Genomic DNA, 24,281 nt, shown 5'->3' on the forward strand with positions numbered 1-24,281 from the left:
ATCTAACTCTAAGCCAATACACCAAGATGTTTGAGTGAGCTTCCAGGAAGAAGGGGCAGTACAGCATCAGCCTATCATTTTCAAATTCTTTAGTAGAAAAACCTTCTTTCAAACACTACATTAATACGATACATAAAATACATGCTTCTTAAAGGAACTCTCCAAATCTGAATGGCGGGTACATGCAGAGGCTACTTACTACCTGTCTCCTGACATCTACCATTTTTCTCCTCCTTCCTCAGAAGAACCCCTGAATAAAGACCGTACTTCCAAAGTACCCATCAGCCAGGTGACTAGGTTCTGACAGGGAGAATGTCAGCAACTTCTAGGAAACGCACCCCTCCTCTTTCCTGCTGCTCAGAACACAGATATATGAGAACTGGACCCGGAGGCCACCTCTGATCATAACGGCATGCTGAGAAGCGAAGCAACAAAGTAGAAGCTTGTTGTCTGAGTTACCTGTGGAACTGCCACGGTCCTATGATGTTTTCCGTCATCTGTCAACAGACCTAATCGTAACTAAATCGTAACTAAACTGTAAACTAAACTATAAAATGAGGACATCATCACCTATCTTGTATGATTATTGCAAGGCCTATTAATAATGGATGTGACGTTCCCTATATTTAGCAACCGACTGGCTCAATGGGAAAGAGAACAGTATTTTGAGCAGGACAATCCCTCATTACACAGCAATTTCCAGTACGCTACAGGAAATGACCATGCCTGGTCATCACCCAGTAAGTTCTAGCAATGCCTCTCCTCAACACACATTTCCATGCGCCCCCAGGAGGACCACTCCCCAGCCAAGAAGCCGCTGGGCAACAGTCAGTACATGGAAATATTAATTTATTCCAATCTAGCAACTGACTATTCTTTGTGGTTTACAGACTCCCTGGGACTCCCAGGACTTCCGTTACGCGGAATGATACACTCACCTCACTTTTGTACTGGTCCCTCTCCACAGTGCACTTGTCCAGCTGTCTAAACACGTCATCGAGCTGCACGACCATTTCATCCACTTCACTTCGGCTCTCATTACCGGCACACTGACTGCATTCGGCCTTCACGTGTTGCAAAGCACTACACTGTTTTTTCAGCCTTTCTATTTCCTCCAAAGCTTGCTGATACTGAGATACCACATGGTCCGGACTTTCAGATTTGCCATTAATACTTTCAAGCAAAAACACAGCATCAGTTTCGGTAGATTGATGACAAGTTTCCTTTTTCACGTATTTGTCATTCATTTCCAGTATCCTCTGTTGTAACACTTTGATTTGGTCAGTAAACACATTACACTGTCTTTTATAATTTTCTTTTTCTTGGGTAACTAGAAGCAGCTCATTTCTCAGTTCATTTAACTGGCAACTAGCATCACCTGCAGATTTATCAAAGGTTTCCTGGGTTTCTTGTGTCTTCCCTTCAGCCTCCACACAGGCTGGCGGCACAGCTGCGTCATTTCGCGCGTCTATCTCATCTTCGAGTGCTTCTTCCTTTTTAACAACTACATTCGGGGCTTCTGTCTGGGTGGCTGCAGTAGTTCCCTGATCACACCTGGATGATGAGATGCCGGATGAACCAGTCTGGGCACAAGGTTCCTTATCAGCCACAGGCTCCACCTGATGACCACTTTGCTCGATGTGACTCTGCTCTGATTTCACTTCAATGTCATGGTCTACGGCGGGTTTGGGAGTACTGTTCTCTTCTAAAATGATGACGTCTTCATCATCATCATCTTTGTAAGTTGAATTTTCAAATGCTTGATTACTCAGTCTCCGCGTCTTTGCATTCAAAATGGATGAACGAGTAGAAAGTCTCCGTTTCAGGCTGGAAAAAATTTGATATATAAAATATAAGACCATAAAATATAGAAATGAACAAAATAGATGACCCTGAAATAATCAATCTTGAAATTGTAAGAAATGTCCACGCTCATTTTAAAAAATGATTATACAGTACTGCTCAATGATTTAATGAAGTAGAGGATTTTCTCCTGCACAGCTGAGGAAACAATTAGACTACTTAGCTCGCCGTAAAGCAGCAGCTCTGGATACTGCCGAACTCCCTTTCACTAGATGGCCTCTGGGCACCTCAAGGTACACACGGCCCAATGAGAATGACCTGTCCCCAGCCCAGGTCTGATCCTTGTGTTCCAGCGCCCAGTGAAGGGCTCTGCCATTTCCATTTGCTCATCGTCATTTTTATCAATGCTCAATGATCAGAGGTGAGCCACAGACTAAATCAGCATGCCCTATCCTTCCATTTTCCTGGCATTAAAAACCGCCTCATTATCATCATCGACTGAGTTTTCTGTGAATTTACCACCAATTGATACTTCCTGCCCCCCTCAGCGGGTTATCTGTACTGGTTTGTTGTTTGGGCCCTAGGTGATAGCCCTCCCGATTTCTTCCATCTCAGTTCTTCTGTTTCTTGGCTTTACTCCCTCATTATCAAGGGGGTGCAATCTCCAATAAAATCTTGAGAAACAGTATACAGAATGTAAAAAATGTGAAAGGTTATATGATGAAAGATCTTTATTCACATCTCAATTTTACTGTTGGCTTGGTTTTTATATAGACTTCAAGGTTGAAAATTACTTTCTCAAAACTTTAAAAGCATCATTCCACTGTTATGTACCATTCGGTGTTCCTGCCATTCTAATTCCTGATCTTCTTGAAGGCTAACTTGTGTTTTCCCTCCCTGAAAAAATTTTCCCTGGTGTACGAAAATTTCATGTTTCTTAGAATGGATCTTTTTCCACATATTTTTGCTGTGTATTTTAAGTCCTACTATTCCCTCCCCTTTGTTTTCTCTGATCTCCCATTCTGAAACTCCCTTATTCAGATGTTGACCCTCCTGTACCTTGTTTTTTCCTTTTTCTACCCTCTACCTGCTTATCTTTTCTAAGAAATGTGTTTGTTCCACACCTACCCGCCTCCCAGTAAATTCCACAGGGTTTCCTCTACTGCCTTTGTTTCAGTTTGTACACCTAGTGATCTCTGTCTCTCTTTATGTTTCAGGTGAGACCGACTAGAAGCAGTGAATGCTGGCCATGTGGTGCTCAAACCATCAGCACCACCCAAGGCTTTTCCCCTGGGGGCCCAATGAGGGAAAGTGGAGGGGGAATTCGTCATCATTTAGTACTCACTTTCCCTTACACCTCCTCTTTCAAAAGAGTGGCTCACCCACATCTTCAGCATGTGAAATGTGAAACTGCTCCAGAAGGAAAACATCCTACATTCTGACAGAGGAGAAGCCACGTCACCAGATTTGGCAGGTTATGAAGAGGTCTAGAGAACTACTCTTCCTTAAACTCTCAAACAAGTCTCCTGTTTTCTGCCTTAAGAAGTACCCAATGGTTGTGGGGTGCCTGGGTGGCTCAGTGGGTTAAGCCGCTGCCTTCGGCTCAGGTCATGATCTCAGGGTCCTGGGATCGAGTCCCACATCGGGCTCTCTGCTCAGCAGGGAGCCTGCTTCCCTATCTCTCTCTCTCTCTGGCTGCCTCCCCGTCTACTTGTGATTTCTCTCTGTCAAATTAATAAATAAAATCTTTAAAAAAAAAAAAAAAAAAAGAAGTACCCAATGATTCTGAGTTTGGTGCATTAACTCCATGGAGTTAATCACTTAACTGGGAACCGCCCTGTTATTTTTCTTATGAGGCTAATTCCTATATGTCCTTCTCAAGACTTAGTTTAGGTACTACCTTTCCAAAGTGTTTGGTTTTATTTTTAAAACATATATATTATTAAAAAAAAAAACTTGTATTTTTCTCAAATTCAAATTTCAAATTCTTTAAGCTTTAAAAATTAATAAAAAATTTTTCTATTTTCTTATTTCACTTAGATGGAATAAATCACTTTAAAGAATAAATTCCAGGGGCACCTTAGGTGGCTCAGCTGGTTAAATGCAGGACTCTGGATTTCGGATCAGGTCATAATCTCAGGGTTGTGAGACTGAGCCCCGCTGCTGGGCTCATGCTAGGTGTGGAGCCTATTTCACATTTTCTCTCTCCCCCCATCTCACTCTGTACCCACCTTTAAAAAAAAAAAAAAAGAAGAAATTCCATTATTTTCTATCTGTAAACTTTACAGGTTTTACTTTTTCTTACTTTGTTTGGATCCATCTTTAAGAAGAAAAGCCAAGAAAATTAAGGAGACTATTAAAAAAAAAAATTCACAGTTCTTAATTAAGTAGCAATCCAGCCCCAAAACATGCCCCTAAAATGTAGGCTACAAACAGCAAACTATTTTAGAACATGTCCTCTTGATATATATATATATATAATATATATATGCATAAACGCAGTTATTTCTAATCCTTTTGGATGTCAAAAATCCCTCTGAGAATTTAATGAAGCCTACAAAACCTCTCAGAAAATCTCATCTTACTATCTCAGCAAACAGTTTTCAATGTTTGTCTTTCAACAAAAAAGACCAAGTGTAGTCAATCTGATCCCCTAGTTCACTGGCATCATGCTTTCTTTTTTTTTTGAAGATTTTACTTATTTATTTGTCAGAGAGAAAGAGAGAGGGAGAACACAAGCAGGCAGAGCAGCAGGCAGAGGCAGAGAGAGAAGCAGGCTCCCTGCTGAGCAAGGAGCCCGATGTGGGACTCGATCCCAGAACCCTAAGATCACGACCTGAGCCGAAGGCAGCAGCTTAACCAACTGAGCCACCCAGGCGTCGCATCATGCTTTCTTCTTCACCTGTATTCATTCTATTCCCTCTGAATGAGCCACCTGCACAGAGCATTGCTTTCAGAGTTTCAGGAACCAAACCAAGTACTACCTCATCCCAAACCTTCCCTGACCATTCCAGTCAAAAGACCTAACTGTTCAATTTACTCATACCTTTCTTGCTCCCTTCCTTCTCCATCCACTCATCCAAAACACAGCCTACAACAAGCTAAGAACTCATGGGTCACACCTGACATTACAGTGTTGTATTCTTAGTTGCTTTATGTTTTTCTTAAGATAGTTGTAATTTTAAAATTATAGAATTTAAATTTAAAATTATAGAATTTTCATACTATACAGAATTTCAAAAAGGTGAAAATTCCACAGTGAATACAACTGATATTTTAAAAACTCACTTAAATGGGTGGTATGAGTGGGCTGGGTAAATTAACTTATCCTTCAGACTTTCTTTTTTTTTTTTTTTAAAGATTTTATTTATTTATTTGACACAGAGAGAGGGATCACAAGTAGGCAGAGAGGCAGGCAGAGAAAGAGAGGGAAGCAGGCTCCCTACTGAGCAGAGAGCCGGATGTGGGGCTCGATCCCAGGACCCTGAGATCATGACCTGAGCCGAAGGCAGAGGCTTTAACCCACTGAGCCACTCAGGCACCCCATCCTTCAGACTTTTTACATGCACATCAACTTAGAAGTGTAATACTGCCATAAAAGTGTCAAGTAAAGGCTGAACTTAATATTCATTCCCCACTGGAAAAACACATTTTAGCCACTGACTTGTTGCTCTCAGGTTCAGACTGGGGTGAACTTCGATGATTATTTATGAGTCTTGTTGCATAAGTATTTGCCACTTCTGAAAGATGTCCTCTTGGAACACTTTCCTTCACAGGAGAAAAGCTTTGACCTGATCCGGGGGGTGTCCGAAACAAAAGTTCAGCATTAATCTGTTGGAAGAAAAGAAAATCGACCTTAAAGGACTTTTTTTTAATGTGCCATGCCCCAAAACACGAGATATTATTTTCCCTTTGCCCCATATCCCAGAAAACAATGAGAGCGATTCTAACCATGTAAATTCTTTAGGCTATACCAGAGAGCCACAAACAGGCCAGTAAGCCAATTCCAAGCTGCAAGTAAGTGGAAGGATGTTTTTGCATTTTTAAAGATGTAAACAAAACAACAAAACCAAGAATACACAACAGAGACTGCATGTGGCCCACAAAGTCTAAAATACGAAATATCCGGTCTTTTATGGCAAAATTTACTGACCCTATACTGTACAGGACTTACTGAAATACAATTAAAAACTTGTTTTTCTAAAAGAAACAGAAAATAAAGTCAACGATACTGTTTTAGAGTAAGCCCACTTTTCTTTCTCACCCAGTTCTGTTCTCACCTCCAAACCCTCAGTCTTTGCCATTAAGAAAACATTTCAATGTTAACTAAAAGCAAACACACATATCTGCAGCGGACCAAAACTTCCTTATACAAGAAGTACAACTGTCTACCCAGATACCCAGAAAAAGTGCCTTAACACCATTAAGCACTAAGAAAGTGCTCAACAAAGAGAAAGAAAAACACTGTAGCTTTGGTCCCATGTAGCTCCCCATGGCTCTCCTCTGTGAATTTTTCCTTAACTGCCTATGTGACAATAAGATTCATTTTCTTTCTCTCTCTCTCTCTTTTTTTTTTTTTTTTTATAAGGAGGGGTGGGGCAGAGGGGGAGAGAGATGGGGAAAGAGAATTCCAAGCAGGCTCCATGCCTAGCAGAGAGCCTGACTTGGGGCTCCATCTCAGAACACTGCAATCATCACCTGAGCCAAAATCAAGAGTTAGAAGCTTAACTGAATGAGCCACCCAGGTGCCTGGGTGTTAAGATTCTTAATGCCTGCCTCTTCTCAGATGATGCCCGACTAAATAGTAAACTGAACAGTGAGTGAAGTTGCCGGGCTAGGAAGGAAGGCAAGAAGGGGTGTAAGAAAAGGAGTATGTGGACCGAATGAACAAAATCACTCAATTTGTTATGTAACTCCTAAGCTTTAAAGCTATTTGTTAAGCTAGCCACCACCCAATATAATACACAGCTATAAAACGCAAGGTTTCATCAGTTACCCGAGGGATCATTTCCGGTTGTCTGATCCTGAATTTCTCCTTATCTCTAAAAGAAAAAAGAAAAAGAAAAAGATGAAAAGTGAACATACTTAAATTTGATGATTATTTTTCAATGTTTTCCAATGACAAACTTGCCATTTCACTAATATGTACACTGAACTTTGCTTCAATTTCATTATCGTTGGTGTTAAGTCCACAGGCAGGGAAATACTTTCTACCTCTTACCTCAGTAATGCCCAACATTTGCCTTAAGCTTTCTACCCTGACCAGCATTATTCTCAGACCTCTGAGCAAGAACATCACACAGGCTTCTAAATGGTCTCTTTACTCACGGTCCTGTTGTTGGATTTATCTTCAAAAACCAGGCACTCTAAATCAAAACCACCCGAACTTCTGTGAGTGGACACTAACCTACAGTTCACCAGGGCTGACTATCCTTCATTAGCCAACTTCCCCCTCCCTCCTCTATTTTCCATTATGCCCATTCATGTATTGCTCTAAAGCAGAACGAATCTGTTTCCCGTACATTTGCATCTAACCCATCCTCCAAGGCCTATTACACAAATATGCCTCATGAGTTTTCCTGATCCAGATTTCTCTTCCCATCCCCAGAGAGAAGTCATCTCTCCTTATGGGCTTCCCAACAGAATGGATCTTGCCTTCGATGGTATCTGTCAACTTAATGCACATGTCTCACCTTCCCTGTTAAGACTATAAGCTCGTATGAGGTAGTACTCATTTATGATTCATCTGTGTGTGGCCCAAAAGACAAACTATTCTGTATGCAAACTATCCTGTGTAGATAGAACAGCGTGAATGGCAGGTGGAAAAAGAGAAGGTATCCAAGGTATAAAGTAAAAAAACCAAAAAACAAAAAACTCCCAATATTATGTATCCACATCAAAATCTTCTTTGGGGTCATAATCTTTTCTGGGTTGTACTAGCTTGATCTTGGAGAAGCATGAACTAACGCTGTACACCCACCAGCATTAATAATACAGGCATTATTTCCCCACCGAACATTAATACAACACTCACTTCTTTTTGTAGGTTTTTTCGTAAGTTGGATGCACCAAATCCTCATCTTCAGGTTCTTCTGGAACATCACAATTTCTAGTCAGAAAAATCACATGGGAATAACACGTCACCAGCGCCTGTTCATACACCTTGAACAGTACTTTCTGCCTTTCCAAAAAGGGTACTACCAACTATATGGTACCTGAACTGTGGGTCAGGGTTATTGGAGCAATACCATTTTTCTGGAAGTTGATCTATTCCATCTGGTAATTTTCGCCACTTTAGACAGGAATCACACTGAACCCATGTCTGATCAGGACGTTTCCTGTAACAAAATGATGTAATATTAGTATGAAAATATGGATGCAAAGTACACGTCATTAGATCTTCTATATCATTTTTACCACAAAATGCCTTTATTATTTAATTCTGTTCCTGAAATGCCTGCAACATAATTATTGTTGTGCAGCAAGTTAAATTTTTTAAAAACAACAGTTCTGGTTACCTTCAAAAGGTTAAAGCCAACAGGCCAATTTAAACAAAGAGACTTAAATGTTTTAACAGAATACTATTCAATTTTGTTCTCTGGTAATAAAAAAGCAACTTAAAGAAAAAAATAAATAAATAATAAAATAAAATAGCAATTTAAGATTCCAAAAAGCCTTGCTTTGAAATTTTATTTTAAGTTAGCATTTTCAATGTCCAATCTAGTATATTTATTAGCAAAATAAAACACTCACATACAGAAAACATGCAAGCTGTTATTACTATAATTTAAGCATTTTTAGTAATTTTATTACATTTTTAGCCTCTACTAGAAGTGTATCTCTGAATATCTAAAATTTATATATTCTTCTTAATTTTATTTATTTATTTATTTATTTGACAGAGATCACAAGTAGGCAGAAAGGCAGGCAGAGAGAGAGGAAGGGAAGCAGGCTCCCTGAGGAGAGAGCCCGATGCGGGGCTTGATCCCAGGACCCTGAGATCATGACCTGAGCCGAAGGCAGAGGCTTAACCCACTAAGCCACCCAGGTGCCCTTAAAATTTATATATTCTTTTAGTTTGCTTTATAGTTTTATCATTTGAAAATCACAATGATCCTATGAAGAACTTGGGTATTCATTTAACATTTCATTGACTATAAGACATCATCTTAATGAACAAATATAATTTTTTATTTTAAATATAAATGTTTTAAATATAAACTTTTAAAAACAAATTTTAAATATAAATTTTAATATAAATTTTCTAAATATAAATTTTTTAAAATGCATTTACATGGTTACTTAAATTTTAAACAATCCAGAAATTTGTTTATTTATTCATTTTTAGAGAGGGGGTAGGGGCAGAAGGAGAGGAAAAGAAAGAACCCCAAGCAAGCTCCACACCCAGTGCAGAGTACGACATAGGGCTCAATTTCACAACCCTGAGATCATGACCTGGGCTGAAATCAAGAGTCAGATGGTCAGTCCACTGAGCCACCCACGTGCTCCTGAAATTTATAAAGTAAATACAAATCCTTATTTTAGGAGCTTACCACTGTTCATGTTTTAAAACCCTGGTAGAATTTTCTATGCTTGCAGAATTAATGCATGTGTATATGGACACTTAAAAAAAATAGGAAATTAATACACTGAATTGCATCTTTTTTGTTCCTAATTATACATCTTGGTCATCTTTCCATCAGTACACAGTTATTATTCATTCATTCACAGAACTGGCACTGTGTGCTATCAAGTTACTGAATGCTCGTAAGGTATATTCTTTGTCTTCTAACTCCAGGAAGTGAGTGCTACTAACGTTCCCATTTTACAAGTTAAAAAAAAAAAAAAGGAAGTTTATAAAAGGCCAAGTAACATGTTCAGTGTCACATCATTATTAAAGCAAAATTAGAATCTAAATTCAGTTCTGGATTTAAAGTCATGATGCTAAGACCAGAGTTTTTCAAACTATGAGATGCAACCCATTAGTGGATCACAAAATCAATTTAATGGGTCAAGACTTGCACTTTTTAAATGAAATAAGTATCAGCATGCAACGTATGGATAAATACTGCTTCGTGAATCTTTTGTGTGTGTGTATTAATGTGTACATTCACTGGCTCATTTCATGGTGTGCTGAGTTATATAATTTAATTCTTACTTTGGCTTAGTTCAAAGTTTGTGTTCCATCACTGTACCCTCCAATATCATGTCTTGATATTAGAGTGGGTTGATATTTTTTTTTCCCAATTTATTTATTTTCAGAAAAAACAGTATTTGGGTTGATATTTTTTAATGTACTTACTGAATATCTTCAACTGGCAAATTTAGAGGATATTCTGCATTTTTTTTCACTTTCATTTCATTCCAGTAATCATTCAGCTTTTCTCCTAATGCTGCTATTGTCAGCCTAAAAAAGTAAATTAAAATCAATTTAAGAAAAAAAAAAGATAAAAGTTCAAACCTTTGTCAAACACAGAAAAGCACAAATGACTTAGTAAGGATCATGTAGACACTACAGGGCAAAGGAGATTGATGTCTCCCAAAGGTATAGTTAGTAAAGAATGCTCTAATGGCAATTTTCTACAAGGACACTTTTTCTTTTTTTAGATTTTATTTATTTACTTCACAGACAGAGATCACCAGTAGGCAGAGAGGCAGGCAGAGAGAGAGAGGAGAAAGCAGGCTCCCTGATGAGCAGAGAGCCCGATGTGGGGCTCGATCCCAGGACCCTGGGATCATGACCTGAGCTGAAGGCAGAGGCTTTAACCCACTGAGCCACCCAGGCGCCCCTACAAGGACACTTTTAAGTTCCCAGAGCAGAGCCAAGATCCTCTTTGAAGATATAAACAGTAATATTTTGTGTCCTCTGTTGAGAAAGTATGTTGCAGACCAATTAGTGGAAGAACCACAGGCATTCTAAATTCCAACTCCAACTGACAAACCTAGAAGCTTCAATTCAAATTAGAAATCAGACTTTTAGTTTATAAAAGTATGCAATCAATACCAGCAAGTATATTTTAAAATAGCTTCTGTCCCACAATTAAGACTGTCACTCCTTTCTCAATAAGATATTAATAAAAAGCCAATCAGTGGGATCTAAGGCCACACTTAAGCAATCATTCGCGTTAAGCACCTACTGTGACAGAACTATGCACATACAAGGTATAGTCAGTGTAACAGTCTCAATTTAAAATAAAGCTTTCAATCATCAAGACTTCAAATTCTACACTGGCAGATTAATCAGACATTTCTATCCCCACCTATTATCTCCAACTAATTTTTTCGTCACTATCACATAACATTTCAGGTCCAAATGAGAACCAATCTTCCCTTCCAAACGCATCCTCCCTTTTCCAAGTTCTCTTCATCTGCTCTCATCACCACTATTCCTCAGTCCAAAAGACTGCACCCATTTATGTTGGGAATATACCGAAGAGTTAAACTGCAGGGTTACAGGGGTGAGCATTGATATTTGGTTTTACTCAATAAACTAACAGCTGATTTTTATTGATTTTATACCTAGCAGCCATGTGCCAGGGCTCCAAATGCTCTATCTTGCCAACATTCTCTGTCTTACTCATTTTAAATAATTTTTCATTTTGCCCATTATGATCAATATTTTTTGCATCTTGCTTTAAAGTATGCTTAACTAAAGGTTTTGAAAATATTCTTGTTCTCACTTTGTTTTTATCTTTCTTACATAGGTCTAAAATCCATCCTGTATCAATTTTTTCCTTCACTTGAAGTAAGAGTCATATTATCTATACAAATGGCCAACTGACCCAACATTTTTGGAAAGATGATCATTTTCCCACTATTCTATGATGTAATCTTTGTCATAAATCAGGTCATCAAATATATAAAAGTGGGGGGTTATTTCTGGCTTCTCTATTTCACTAGATAGCTTATCCTTTAATACCACACTTAGGTACTGTAGCTTTATAAGTACTGGTATTAGTAGGTTAAGTTTTCTTGCTTTGTTGTTCTTAATTATCTTAACTACCTTGGGTCTTGTGACTTTCAACATAAAGTTTAGAGTAAGTCTATTAATAGTATCAATACCCACAAAAGCTGGGAGGGATTTTTTTCTTAAATTGGAATTGTATTTAATTATTTTAGAGAAAAAAATGACATTTTGTAATATTCAGCCTTCCAATTCTTGAACCTGGTATGCTACTTACTTGGGGCTTAAATTTCACTCCACAATATTTCATAGTTTTTAGTGTACATGCTGCATATTTTATTTACTCCAAAGAAACTGATTTTTTTTGACACTTCATGACTTTTAAAAAAATTTCATGTTCTAGTTTCTCGTTGGTAAACAGAAATACTATTGATTTCTGAATACTTCTTATCCAACAATCCCAGAATACATACCACTTAACTTGTTCCTTCATTAATTCTAAATTTGCAGATTATTTTGGACTTACTATATACTTAATACTATCTTTTTTTTTTTTTAAAGATTTTATTTATTTATTTGACAGACAGAGATCACAAGCAGGCAGATAGGCAGGCAGAGAGAGGGAGAGGAGGAAGCAGGCTCCCTGCAGAGCAGAGAGCCCGATGCGGGACTCGATCCCAGGACTCCGAGATCATGACCTGAGCCGAAGGCAGCGGCTTAACCCACTGAGCCACCCAGGCGCCCCTACTTAATACTATCTTGTACAGAAATGTTTTATTTCTTCCTTTCTAACCCTTATAACTTTTACTTCTTTTTCTTTCTTTATTATATGGTTATTTCCTCAGGAACAATAGTGGATAGTGGAAATCCTTCTCTCATTTTCATCTGTAAGGAATGCACTTCATTGTTTTTGTAAATGCTCTGCATTGCTAATATGATTTTGTAAGTGTTCCTTTTTTTTCTTCTAAATTACAAATGGGTGAGCTGCCGAAGTTGCTCAGACTTTGGCTCAGGTCACCATCTCAGGGTCCTGGGATCAAGCCCCACGGAGTCTGCTTAACATTCTCTCCCTGTCCCTCTAACCCAAGCTACCTAATCTCACCCCCGCCCCACTCACTTATACACGTGCTTTTTCTCAAATAAAAACAATTACAAGTGGGTGTTGTGATTGATCAAGTGCTTTTTCTGTACCTATGAAAATAACTGTAAGATTTTTCCTTTCTAACATCAATGTGATGAACTACATTGATTTTTGAATATTAAAACCACCATGTCATCTTGGAATATAATCTAATTGGTTTTAATGTATTAATTATCCTTTTTACAGATTACTAGATGGCATTTGCTATATTTTTTGTATCTTGATCATGAGAGACATAAATTCCCTTTCTTCTAAGAAGTATTCACAAGTTCACTACCAGAGTTACGTGCCCTCATAAAACCTTTAAGATAGTGTAAGACTGGTGCTACTTCCTTCTTAAAATGTTGGAATATGTGGGAAGTTTTCTAAAAATTGATTCAATTTTAAAGTAACATGCCCATATCATCTAAGATGGTAAAAGTTGTTCACGCTATTCCTTTGATGTTCTTGGGTGCGTCTCCTTTTCGTTTTTGATATTGATGATTTCTGCTTTCTACCCCCCCCACTGTCCTTTTACTAATCTTTTTTTTTTTTTTTTTTAAGATTTTATTTATTTGTCAGAGAGAGAGGGAGAGAGAGCGAGCACAGGCAGACAGAGTGGCAGGCAGAGGCAGAGGGCAGGCTCCCTGCTGAGCAAGGAGCCCGACGTGGGACTCGATCCCAGGACGCCGGGATCATGACCCGAGCCGAAGGCAGCTGCTTAACCAACTGAGCCACCCAGGCGTCCCTCCTTTTACTAATCTTATCAAAGAACAAACTTCAGGCTTTTTGATTTTGTCAGTTATGAACTCATTGTCTCTCAGGTCCAAATTCAGTCTTCTTTGCTCAGTTTTGTGATTTTTTGAGGCTTGGTCATATAAACATTTATCATTTGGCAGTCCGAGGAATGCTGAACTGGATTAACAGATGAATGGGCCTGCTAGGTGACAGTAACACAAGTGTCCTTCAGGTCCTGGTATGTATGTATGTATGTATGTATTATTATTATTATTATTATTATTATTATTTGGCTGGAGCCAAATAATAGAGGAGCGCGGGCTGAGCTCTCTAGCAATGCTCTGCCCTCCAGCAGCCCACTACCTCCATCAAGAGACCAGTCCCCGTGTGTCCGTATCCTTGGGCAAAGACTGATCTCCTCTATAGAATAGCTCCAGCTCACCCACAGCCTCTGGCAACAGCAGGTCACATCTACAGTCTAGCACTGGCCAGGCCTCCTTTTTCTGGCAAGAAACTTGCAGGTAGTTTGTTCCTATGCTGTCATGACTGCTACAAGAAGATGTGAATCTCTTGACTTGAGAGGCAGGGGGCCCTCTCCTAGTTCCTAGTCCTTTTTCTCAACCTTGAGGGAATAGTCAGTCTTCTTTATCTGTTGTTTCTGGGAACCTACTGTCTTCTTTTACCCCTTCTAGTAATCACCCTCTACTATTCTAGTAAGTAAGTCCTTATATTCAATTATCCCTGTTCAACTAACAGGAGTAGCCTCTGCCCCAGGAGTCAACTCTTGAGTGTATACTAATTTTCTGTATTATATGTGTTTCCTAATTCATCAGTTTTGCATTTTCTTTATTCTACTTTGTTTTATTTTTTCTTTATTTAAAAAAAGGGCCTGTGACATTATCTTTATCACCAATGTTCACATGACATTTGCATTCTACTCCATCATATGTGCTCATTAGGGAAAGTCTGCTTCCTATATCTACAAGTAAAACTAATGGTCATATTTATTCTGTGACTTCTAACCACTCTTAAAAGATCATAGTATTTCTGTCTAAAGTACACAGGACTAAATCACCTTCAAGTTCCCATCTATAAGCACAAAGTTTCATGATATTACACAATAAATGTTGACACCAATAGAGCAGGAACATCCTCTATTTCTACTATAAATCTCAGAAATACTTCATCAATAAAGACGGGGAGAACACTATTTCTACTGGTGATGGGGTAGAATTAATTCCTAGGTTGGAAGAAGAGGACTAAAGGTGTTTTCTAAGCAAGCCTCTCACCTACCAATTTTCCTAAAGTTCTGTAAGATAAAAACATCCACAAGACAGAAAAAAAAAAAAAATTCAGCTTAGGAAAAGAGATGAAAGTATTCCCAAAATAAACTGTAAAAAGCCAGTGACTTTAACAGGTAACATACCTGTACTCATTAGTATAGTCAAAATCTTGTTTATTATGAGTTGGCTTTAGGAAGTTACACTCTATAATTCCTACTACTCCAACACCCATATTGTTCGCCTGAAAAAGAAAATGAAATCAGTGTTTTAAGCATAAAACACAATGCTCAAAATAATTACCTTCCACAAAGACTTATAATTTGCATGAAACATTTCTTACATTTTATATCCCTATTCTTAAGAAATTTAAATTGAAAAATAGTGTCTGGTAGGTTTATTTTCTAGAAGTTAATTCCTAAATATATTAGAGCCTTCCTCCAAAACTACTTCCACTGTTGTCAAATATCCATTTAGACAAGTATTATCATCCCTAATTTAATACAAAAAAGACCACCTCTATTGGGATGCCTTTCTTAGACAGTGGAAACTACAACTAACTCCTTTCTATATCCACAGTATTTTTTTTTTTTAAGATTTTATTTATTTGACAGAGAGAGATCCAAGTAGGCAGAGAGGCAGGCAGAGAGAGAGAGGAAAGCAGGCTCCCTGCTGAGCAGAGAGCCCGATGAGGGACTCGATCTCAGGACCCTGAGATCATGACCTGAGCCGAAGGCAGCGGCTTAACCCACTGAGCCACCCAGGCGCCCCTATATCCACAGTATTTAGCAAAGACCATAGCAATAATTCTCCAACAAAAGTTTGCCAGATTAAAATTAAAATCATTTGTCTAAAGTTACACATCCAGCTGATATCGGAGATGGAAGTAAAAACCTAGGATAGTTCAATTCAAGTTATTTTTTTAAAAATGCTCCTAGCGAGCACCTGGGTGGCTAAGTCGGTTAAGCATCTGCTTTCAGCTCAGGTCATGATCCTTTTCATTTTCCTTTCCTTTTCCCCAGGACCCTGGGGTCCTGGGATCAAGTCCCACATTGGGCTCCCTGCTCCAAAGGGAGTCTGCCTCTGCCTTTCTCTCTCTCATGAATAAATAACATCTTAAAAACCAACAAACAAAAAAAAACCCGCTGCTAGCGAAAATACTGAACTCAAAGTATATGAGTCATATATTCGATTATCTATATATGATTAACAAGTATTAGGTTCAAAAATATTTTGTTCACAATTATAGCTGAGTCTACAAAAGGAAAAAGTAAAAGAATAATAAAGTGAAATTTTTCAGAAATACAGCTGAAACCATGCAGATCTAATCCCACTCTATTAAAAACCATCAGTGTTCCTCATCTCATACCATTAATAAACCATGATACCCTCCCAATTCGTAGTTCTGGCTCACCTTCTTTCAAACCTCATCTTGTCTCTCTATGCATTGCCCCAGCAAAGTTAGCTACCACCGCCTTAATGATGTCACAATCTCCTAAGCCTCTTTCCCTTCCTTTGCAGAGATTTTTCTCTGCCTGGAAAACCCTTGCCAGACTTTCCAACACAGTAACATCAATTAAGACTCATCACAATCACCGTTGCCTCCAAGAAGCTTTTTCTGATGCTTTTAACTTGTACCACATTTTCCCCTCACCAGAGCTCTGATGGCATGCTCTGTATCTTATCATCTTCTTATTCTGAGCAAATCACACCAGATACCTGACACTTACTTAGTAACTGCTTATTGAATCTACAGAATGCAAATACTATGCCCAGTCCATCACCTGGTAAAGAAAAACAATGTAACAGTTGGCTGTAAAAGCCTATTTTTTACAAGGTCAACCTTAACCAGAAAGTACATACAATGCAAATTTAACTGGGTTGGAAAAATGGCTGTGTATCTTAAGTCAGAATCATAAAGGATAAAATAAAAAAAATATTTTACATTCTGTTGCAGATACATTGTTTCTTTTGAATCCCAAATCACTTGAGAAGTAAGCCTTATTATCAAAAATGCATTTCCAATTACTGATGAAATTCCCCATAACTTTAATAAGAGTATTTCTGATGAAATTAGTCCAATTATAAATGAAAATTAGCATTTTTAAATAAAAGTTATTGACACCTCATATCATGGTTGCCAAATTTCTGTATTTTAGCTGTTTACTGAAATTTGTGGTTACCAAAAAAAGCCCAACAAAGTTTGCTTACTTTTGCAAAAATGCTATATTCTGGGCTCACGTCATGTTAAATTCTAAGAGTTACAACCAATATTGAGTTATGTTCAAGATAAACCCACACTAGCATACTGTGTAGAGCTCACATCATTCTAGAAAGAACTTAGAATGAAATAAGATTAATAGAAAATGAAAACCATAACCTTGGAAAACAAGATATGATTAGGCTTACTACGTTTAACAAACTTAATTTTCAGAATTTGTCACTTAATTCTTAACATATATACTCCAAAAAAATTCTTTCTGTGAAAATACGTAAAGGATAAAGATTAGCATAGTGGGCAATGTTCATCATCCTAAACTGAATTCTATGACAATGGAAGCGGTTTACGAGGAAGGCTCTAATTTATTTAGGAATTAACTCCAAAGCAGTAAATCACCTATATGATCCTGTTTTTCTGGCTATTGAGCCAGGACTAAATAAAACTAACCAGTTTCATCCCAGAAATAACAACGGATCCATATCCAAATGCAGTCAAATGGTCTGCATCTGGAGCTAAGAACCATACTCATTTTAGGTCTAGAGTAAGTTACTTAACTTCTTATCCTCCACCTCCTTCCTCTGTATAACAGAGATAAAATATTCTGTCCCCCTCATAAGATTATCTGGACCAAATGGGAAATTAATATAAAAGTACTTTAAGTTCAAGTACCATACCAACATTATTAAACACATTGGCATCTAAAAAAGTCATTAAGCAAAGCTTATTATTTCACGCTTGACCCAACAACATGATATTTTAACTTTTATAAAAGATACAGACATTTCAGATATAAAGCTTACCCTTAACTGACATCCAACTTTTTCATAAGCTTTGATGAGTCTATTTCTGTGATACATCATTATCCCATAATGGTCTTTATTTCTACAGTTGAATCCAAAAGTAATTCTCACTGTTTTAGTCTTAAATATTAAGGAAAATTCGGAACACACTACCTCACTCCCCTCAAATCATTCTTTCCAAGTAATTTTTTAATGAATCTAAAAGTGTACAAAAAGGGACAATGCTGGAGAGGATTAGACTCCTTATCGGGATAGAAGGAGAACGGGGGAAGAGAATATCTTCATACAGCATCATAAAAAGGAAAATAAAGGACACCTGGGTGGCTCAGTTGGTTAAGCATCAGCCTTCAGCTTAGGTCATGCATGATCCCAGGGTCCTGGGATCGAGTCCTGCACTGGGCCACTTGCTCAGCAGGGAGCCTGTCCCTCTGCCTGCTTCTCCTCTTGTTCATGTCTCCCCCCAACACCCTGTACCAGACAAATAAATAAATAAATCTTTAAAAAAAGAAAAGAAAAGAAAGGATACTAAAAATTTGGGTCGATAAACATCACGTTCAATGTAGGCAAGACTCTTTGAGACCAGCTGTGTCTTCACTTTCTGTCCACGTAAGATGATCTGCATTCTTGGCTTTAGGTATAATATACTGCAGTAAGCCTGTAAAGACACAAAATGGTATCTGTCCTTTCCAAATAATTACCTACGTATTTGTTCAATATTACTGATAATTGTATTTAAAAAGAAACCTGCCACTTTGCTTTGATAAAGGACCCACGAACTCTTCAAAAATATAGACTATTAAAAAGCTGTAATTAGTTAACATTTGCTTTCTTTAAAAATAAACTCAATATACTATAGCTAGAAAAATGGTTTGTTTGCAGAAAACAATCTATTGACCTATATAAATATATTACAAATAAAACTTTTTAAAAAATTTACAGAACAGCATATGTGATATCTCATTGTACCTTTTTTTAGTATATATGCTGCCAAAGCGAGCACTCTCATTTTAATTTTTAAAAAATGTACATATGTACAAAACAAGACTGTATTTTCTAACTCTTCTGTCAAGTAAATATATTACTATTACAATTTAAAAGTAATGATAAATTTTATTTAGGCAAAAATAACAAGCGAAATAAAAAATAGACAAAAAGGTCTACTGTACACCTGAAAAGGAAAATATCATACATAATACACCAACACTTAAGCCAAGTAGATCAACTTAGAATTTCTGAAAAATCAAACTGTAATAGTCAGCACTAATCTAAATGTGTTTTCAATTCTTTTTTTCTTTTTAACATTTTATTTATTTATTTGACAGAGAGAGAGATCACAAGTAGGCAGAGAGAGAAGGAGAAGCAGGCTCCACACTGAGCAGAGAGGCCAACGCAGGGCTCGATCCCAGGACCCTGAGATCATGACCTGAGTCAAAGGCAGAGGCTTAACCCACTGAGCCACCCAGACATCCCTGTGTTTTCAATTCTTAGTATGAACGTTTAAATACAGGAATGCCTGGGTAGCTTAGTCAATTAAGCAGCTGTCTCTTGATTTTGGCTTATCATAATCTCACGGTCCTAGAACTGAGGACTGCATCATCTCTGTTCTCAATGGGAGTCTGCTTGAGATTTCCACCCTCCTCTTTCCCTCTTTCCTCTCTCCCTCTGCTCACAGATGTGCCCCCTAAAATAAATAAATCTTTAAATAAAGAAAAAAGAAAGTTTAGATACTTTACAATCTTGACCAAAGTCTGTATCCTAGAACATGTTAAAAAAATATGCAGTTTGGGGTGCCTGGGTGGCTCAGTGGGTTAAGCCTCTGTCTTCGGCTCAGGTCATGGTCTCGGTCCTGGGATGCAGTCTCCCATCGGGCTCTCTGCTTGGCAGGGACCCTGCTTCCCTCACTCTCTATGCCTGCCTCTCTGCCTACTTGTGATCTCTCGCTCTGTCAAATAAATAAAATCTTAAAAAAAAAAAAAATGCAGTTCTATGCCTGCCTCCAAGCCATCATATAAAGAAATGAATTGAGTAACACAAGGACAGATGAAAGGTTCAACACAAAACTGAAACTGAACCATTTCTCTTTATTTCCTGATTCCTGATTTCAAAATTAGTGGTTTCGTCACTTATAAAATTTTTCAACAATATTTTAAAACATTTTATTTCTTTTTTTTTTTTTTAAAGATTTTATTTATTTATTTGAAAGACAGAGATCACAAGTAGGCAAAGAGGCAGGTGGAGAGAGAGGAAGGGAAGCAGGCTCCCTCCCAGGACCCTGGGATCATGACCTGAGCCGAAAGCAGAGGCTTTAACCCACTGAGCCACCCAGGCGCCCCTAAAACATTTTATTTCACAGTATACGAAATCCACACCACCTGCTCTGACCACACCTGGACTGTTTCATAATTGAGCAAGATTTTTCTTAACAACTAGGAACATACTTCAATAACGTTTTGGGGTATATAAACTGCTAGGGTCTTAGAAAGTTGTAAATGTGTAAATGTCAAAAGTATCCTCAGCCTGGGGTTATGGAATCATCTCAGCACAAAAAATAAAGGGAAGTTAGTATTATATGTCTTATCATAGTGACTAAGAAACAATATTCTTATTATCCTATCAACATTTTAAACAGTATTCATTTCCTTGCTCTTGAAAACATTTATTTCTAAGGTTAAACGTCAGAGATATTTATCACAAAACTGTATTAATGTGATTTCTAGTCTATAACTTATTTGCTTTAGGATGTAAATTAAGATGTTGTGTTCTAAAATATTTTAAATTAAAAAAAGAAGATAAACACTGATTTTGGTGTTTCTTCCTGAATTAATCAATATGGCTACTGTAAGGCATACTGATTCTAGTATTCCTAATGCAAATAATCTAACCACACAGTGAAAAACTACAAGTGCTGTTAGACCTGATGAATTTACAATTAAAAAAACTGTTTTCTGAGCAAATAAAACCATCAGTGTGCTATGTAAAGTTAAATAAATTGGTTCCTGTCTGTGATACTTTTACTTAGAGATCACTTATAGCATTTATAACACAAATGGGTAACAAAATTTCCATTGTTTGATGATATTCTTGTGTCCAGAAAGACAGCAGAACACATACCCTTAGGGAATAGTCACTCTCAGGAGCAATCTGGTCCATCCTCTCTTGCTTCTTGTACCCTTTTTTCCCTGTTGTCTCATCTAAATCTTCAGGAATTCTGATGTCATATTTATCCTTATCAAAATCAAACTCTGTTGCATTTTTGTAGCTATAAAAACAATTTTTTGAAAGAGCGAAATTATAACTTCACAGAAGATAAGCAAATCATTAACAAAACAAAACACTTACCCGTTCTGGTTGGGGGAGGGGAGAGACAAAAGCAAGGAAGGGAAAAACAGAAGAAAAACCCAGGAAGATGCAGAAAAACTGTATACATTCACATATTGCTGGCGGGAAGTCAAATGGTAGAGCCACTATGAAAAACATTCTTAAAAAACCAAACAGGCAACTACCATATGACCCAGCAATTACATTCTTGGGTATTTATCTTAGAAAAAGAGAAGATTTTATTTCCAGAAAAACCTGTACACAAATATTTACAGCTTCATTTGCAGTAACTCAAAATGATAAAAATCCAAAATGATAAAGAAAAGCATAAAGATGCGCTTTAACTGGTGAATGGTTAAACACACGATGGTCCATCCATCCATACAATACTACTCAGCAAGGACAAGGAAGCAGACTGCTGACACACATAGGAACCCAGATGAATCTCCAGAGAAATATGATGAATGAAAAAAGCCAATCCCAAAAGCTTTCACACTGTAGGATTCTATTCATATAACATTCTTAAAATGCTGAAGTTACAGAAATGGAGATGATGTTAGAAGTGGTCGGGAATAGGAAGGAGGACGTATGGATATAAAAGGCCAACGTGAGGGATCACGGGTGATGAAAATGTCCTGTCTCTTGACTCTTGTCAATGTCGGTATCAACACCTCTGTACTACAGTTTTGCAAGATGCTGCCACTGGGGGAAACTGGATAAACGATGCATGAGATTTGTGCCTATAAATCTACAGATATCTCAAAATAAAAAATGTAAATTTAAAAAAGAGGAGAGTGAGGATGGGAGGGGCATGGCAGCAAAGCAAGGAAAAAGAGGGAACATAGATCAGAAAAGATTTGAAGTATTTAAGGCTTACCACTCAATTTGTGCTGTATTCCTATCATTCTATGTGTCTAAATATCTCAGTATTATACATTTATCCTAAATTTTTAAAAAACCTTATTTGCAAATGATTTTTATCTTCACAAGGATAAAGGACTGCAATCTTTAGCAATACAGAGGTCTCATCTACTTTACTTTTCTCACTAGTTGTTAAATTATGCTTAGCTTTAAGTAACCGATAAAGATTTCTCTTCCTAACTTGCACAAGTTAGGGCTTATTAGCTGGGATATTTTCTTCCCTTTTCTTTTTGAGGAGGGGTAGAATAACAGAAAGTGAATTGAGCTCTACAGATACTGAATGGCAGGGCTAGGAAATTTAGTTTTAATAATATGAAATTATCTCGAACTGAAGCCCAAGTGGCATCAATAAAACACTCTTGGAAAAGACAAATTGTTACCTATGCCAAAAATTGAGTACCTTCCAATGTATTTCTACTCCTTGTGACAATGAATAAATGTAATAAGACCATTCCTGCACAAGCAATTTCCTTCCCAAATGAGAAACCACTCGCTGAGTTCCACATTTACCTTCTAAGGTTCCAAATGATGATCCTCGTCCCCTTCTTACCCATAATAGCATCAAGTTCCGCCAGTAATTTCTGTTCCGTAGAAAACAGAGAATGGTCCAGAATTGCTGCAAGGCTTGCTTTTGATTCTGCTAAATTTATCATCTGTCGTATATCTTAAGTTAAAGACTTAGACCAACAACATACTTCTTATGATTGCAATTTGGAAACTTAAACAGTAACAGATAACTTTTTCCTAAATTAATTTCTTAGTTTTAAAACTGCAGTTTGGGGCGCCTGGGTGGCTCAGTGGGTTAAAGCCTCTGCCTTCGGCTCAGGTCATGATCCCAGGGTCCTGGGATCGAGCCCTGCATCAGGCTCTCTGCTCAAGCAGGGAGCCTGCTTCCTCCTCTCTCTCTGCCTACTTGTGGTTTCTGTCTGTCAAATAAATAAATAAATAAATCTTAAAACTGCAGTTTGATTTCAGATAAACACCAAGGAAGATGAAGTATAAGTAAGTTTATTATGATTCCTAATTTAATGGTTCCTAATATCTGAATGTGTTTATAAAAAAACACAGAAACTATTTTCCTAAAGATACCTTGCTTTTCATGGGATTAGGAAAAATTTCAAAGCAGACCACACAACTTTTTAGACATAATATGACTGAAATAAAGGGGAGAGCTACAGGGAGCTGAACACAAAAAGCAACTACCTTACGTTAAGGGTTTCCACGGCACAATTCCAACAGAATAAAGGGATAAAGGCTTAGCCAGAGATGTAAGAGACAATGGGTAGGAACAAGAGCTATCACGGAAGCTGATTAAAAAACAAGAATCTGGAGGAGCGCAAAAGGAAGGAATGGTTCAGAGTATTTCTTCAGAGTTTCTCCCCAGTTTCTATTTGAAAATCAAAAGGATATGGTGTTTGTTGAACGCCACTATTGGGACAACAACATGTTCTGCTTTTATGACTTCTAAGTAGGTCTGAGACAAGAAGCCCACACTCATGCTTTCTCCATTTTTGGTAAACACGATTGCATCTCTACCCAAACGCATAGAACCTGACTTGAAGCCATTCCCATACAATCCAACTGGGACATGACCATTCATGGTGACTTTGTCACTGAAGCCAAAGCTAAAAAGGGGGAAAAAAAAAAAGAGAGAGAGAGAGAGATTTTTAAAATATGTATATTCTTCATTTTTTTCAAATTTAAAAATTATAATATCAAGTAAAAAGCCTGGGTATAAATGTTAGCTTCATCCTCTCTAGTTACATAATCTTAGGCATATCACTTTTAACCTATTTTGACGTGTTTCTCCATTTCTGAAATGAAAACTAGATCTGCATGTAGGCTATGAGAATGACACACTAGAACAGGAGCTCGTTGCCTGGCATGACCTGCCAAAACGACTAAGTTCTCATTTGGGATCCTGGGACTCTTGAGATTTCACCCATGAAATTTCTTCTACGTGTGAACAACTCCCTCGATCTCAGCAAGCCTACTATAGTATGATTACTAACGGCATCAAGTTTCTGGCAGAATAACAAGTATTTAAGGGAAAGGACAAAGGACTCTGCCGCCACATTTTCTCTACCCTCTATCTACACTAGGTACCTTGGTTTCCTTTTCAGGCACATTTGGCTTCATACTGACATCCTATTCTGTGACACTAGAGGCTTTATGA

At 37.7% G+C, this 24,281-nt stretch overlaps 1 protein-coding gene across 1 annotated transcript in view; it reads right to left on the reverse strand.

The window, feature by feature from the left end:
• Window positions 1-24,281, reverse strand: part of MORC3 (MORC family CW-type zinc finger 3) — a 44,123-nt gene that overhangs the window by 5,130 nt on the left and 14,712 nt on the right. The window contains exons 4-15 of the mRNA XM_044250944.1: window positions 23,516-23,730; window positions 22,616-22,763; window positions 20,978-21,125; window positions 18,393-18,521; window positions 17,867-17,986; window positions 14,992-15,089; window positions 10,106-10,210; window positions 8,019-8,141; window positions 7,838-7,912; window positions 6,800-6,845; window positions 5,468-5,634; window positions 939-1,827 (exon numbers count right to left, since the gene is read on the reverse strand). Coding sequence (XP_044106879.1) covers window positions 939-1,827; window positions 5,468-5,634; window positions 6,800-6,845; window positions 7,838-7,912; window positions 8,019-8,141; window positions 10,106-10,210; window positions 14,992-15,089; window positions 17,867-17,986; window positions 18,393-18,521; window positions 20,978-21,125; window positions 22,616-22,763; window positions 23,516-23,730 — 2,263 coding nt within the window. The remainder of the gene's footprint in view (window positions 1-938; window positions 1,828-5,467; window positions 5,635-6,799; window positions 6,846-7,837; window positions 7,913-8,018; window positions 8,142-10,105; window positions 10,211-14,991; window positions 15,090-17,866; window positions 17,987-18,392; window positions 18,522-20,977; window positions 21,126-22,615; window positions 22,764-23,515; window positions 23,731-24,281) is intronic.

The sequence above is a fragment of the Neovison vison genome, chromosome 6 (genome assembly GCF_020171115.1).
Source record: "Neovison vison isolate M4711 chromosome 6, ASM_NN_V1, whole genome shotgun sequence".
Lineage (NCBI taxonomy): Eukaryota > Metazoa > Chordata > Mammalia > Carnivora > Mustelidae > Neogale > Neogale vison.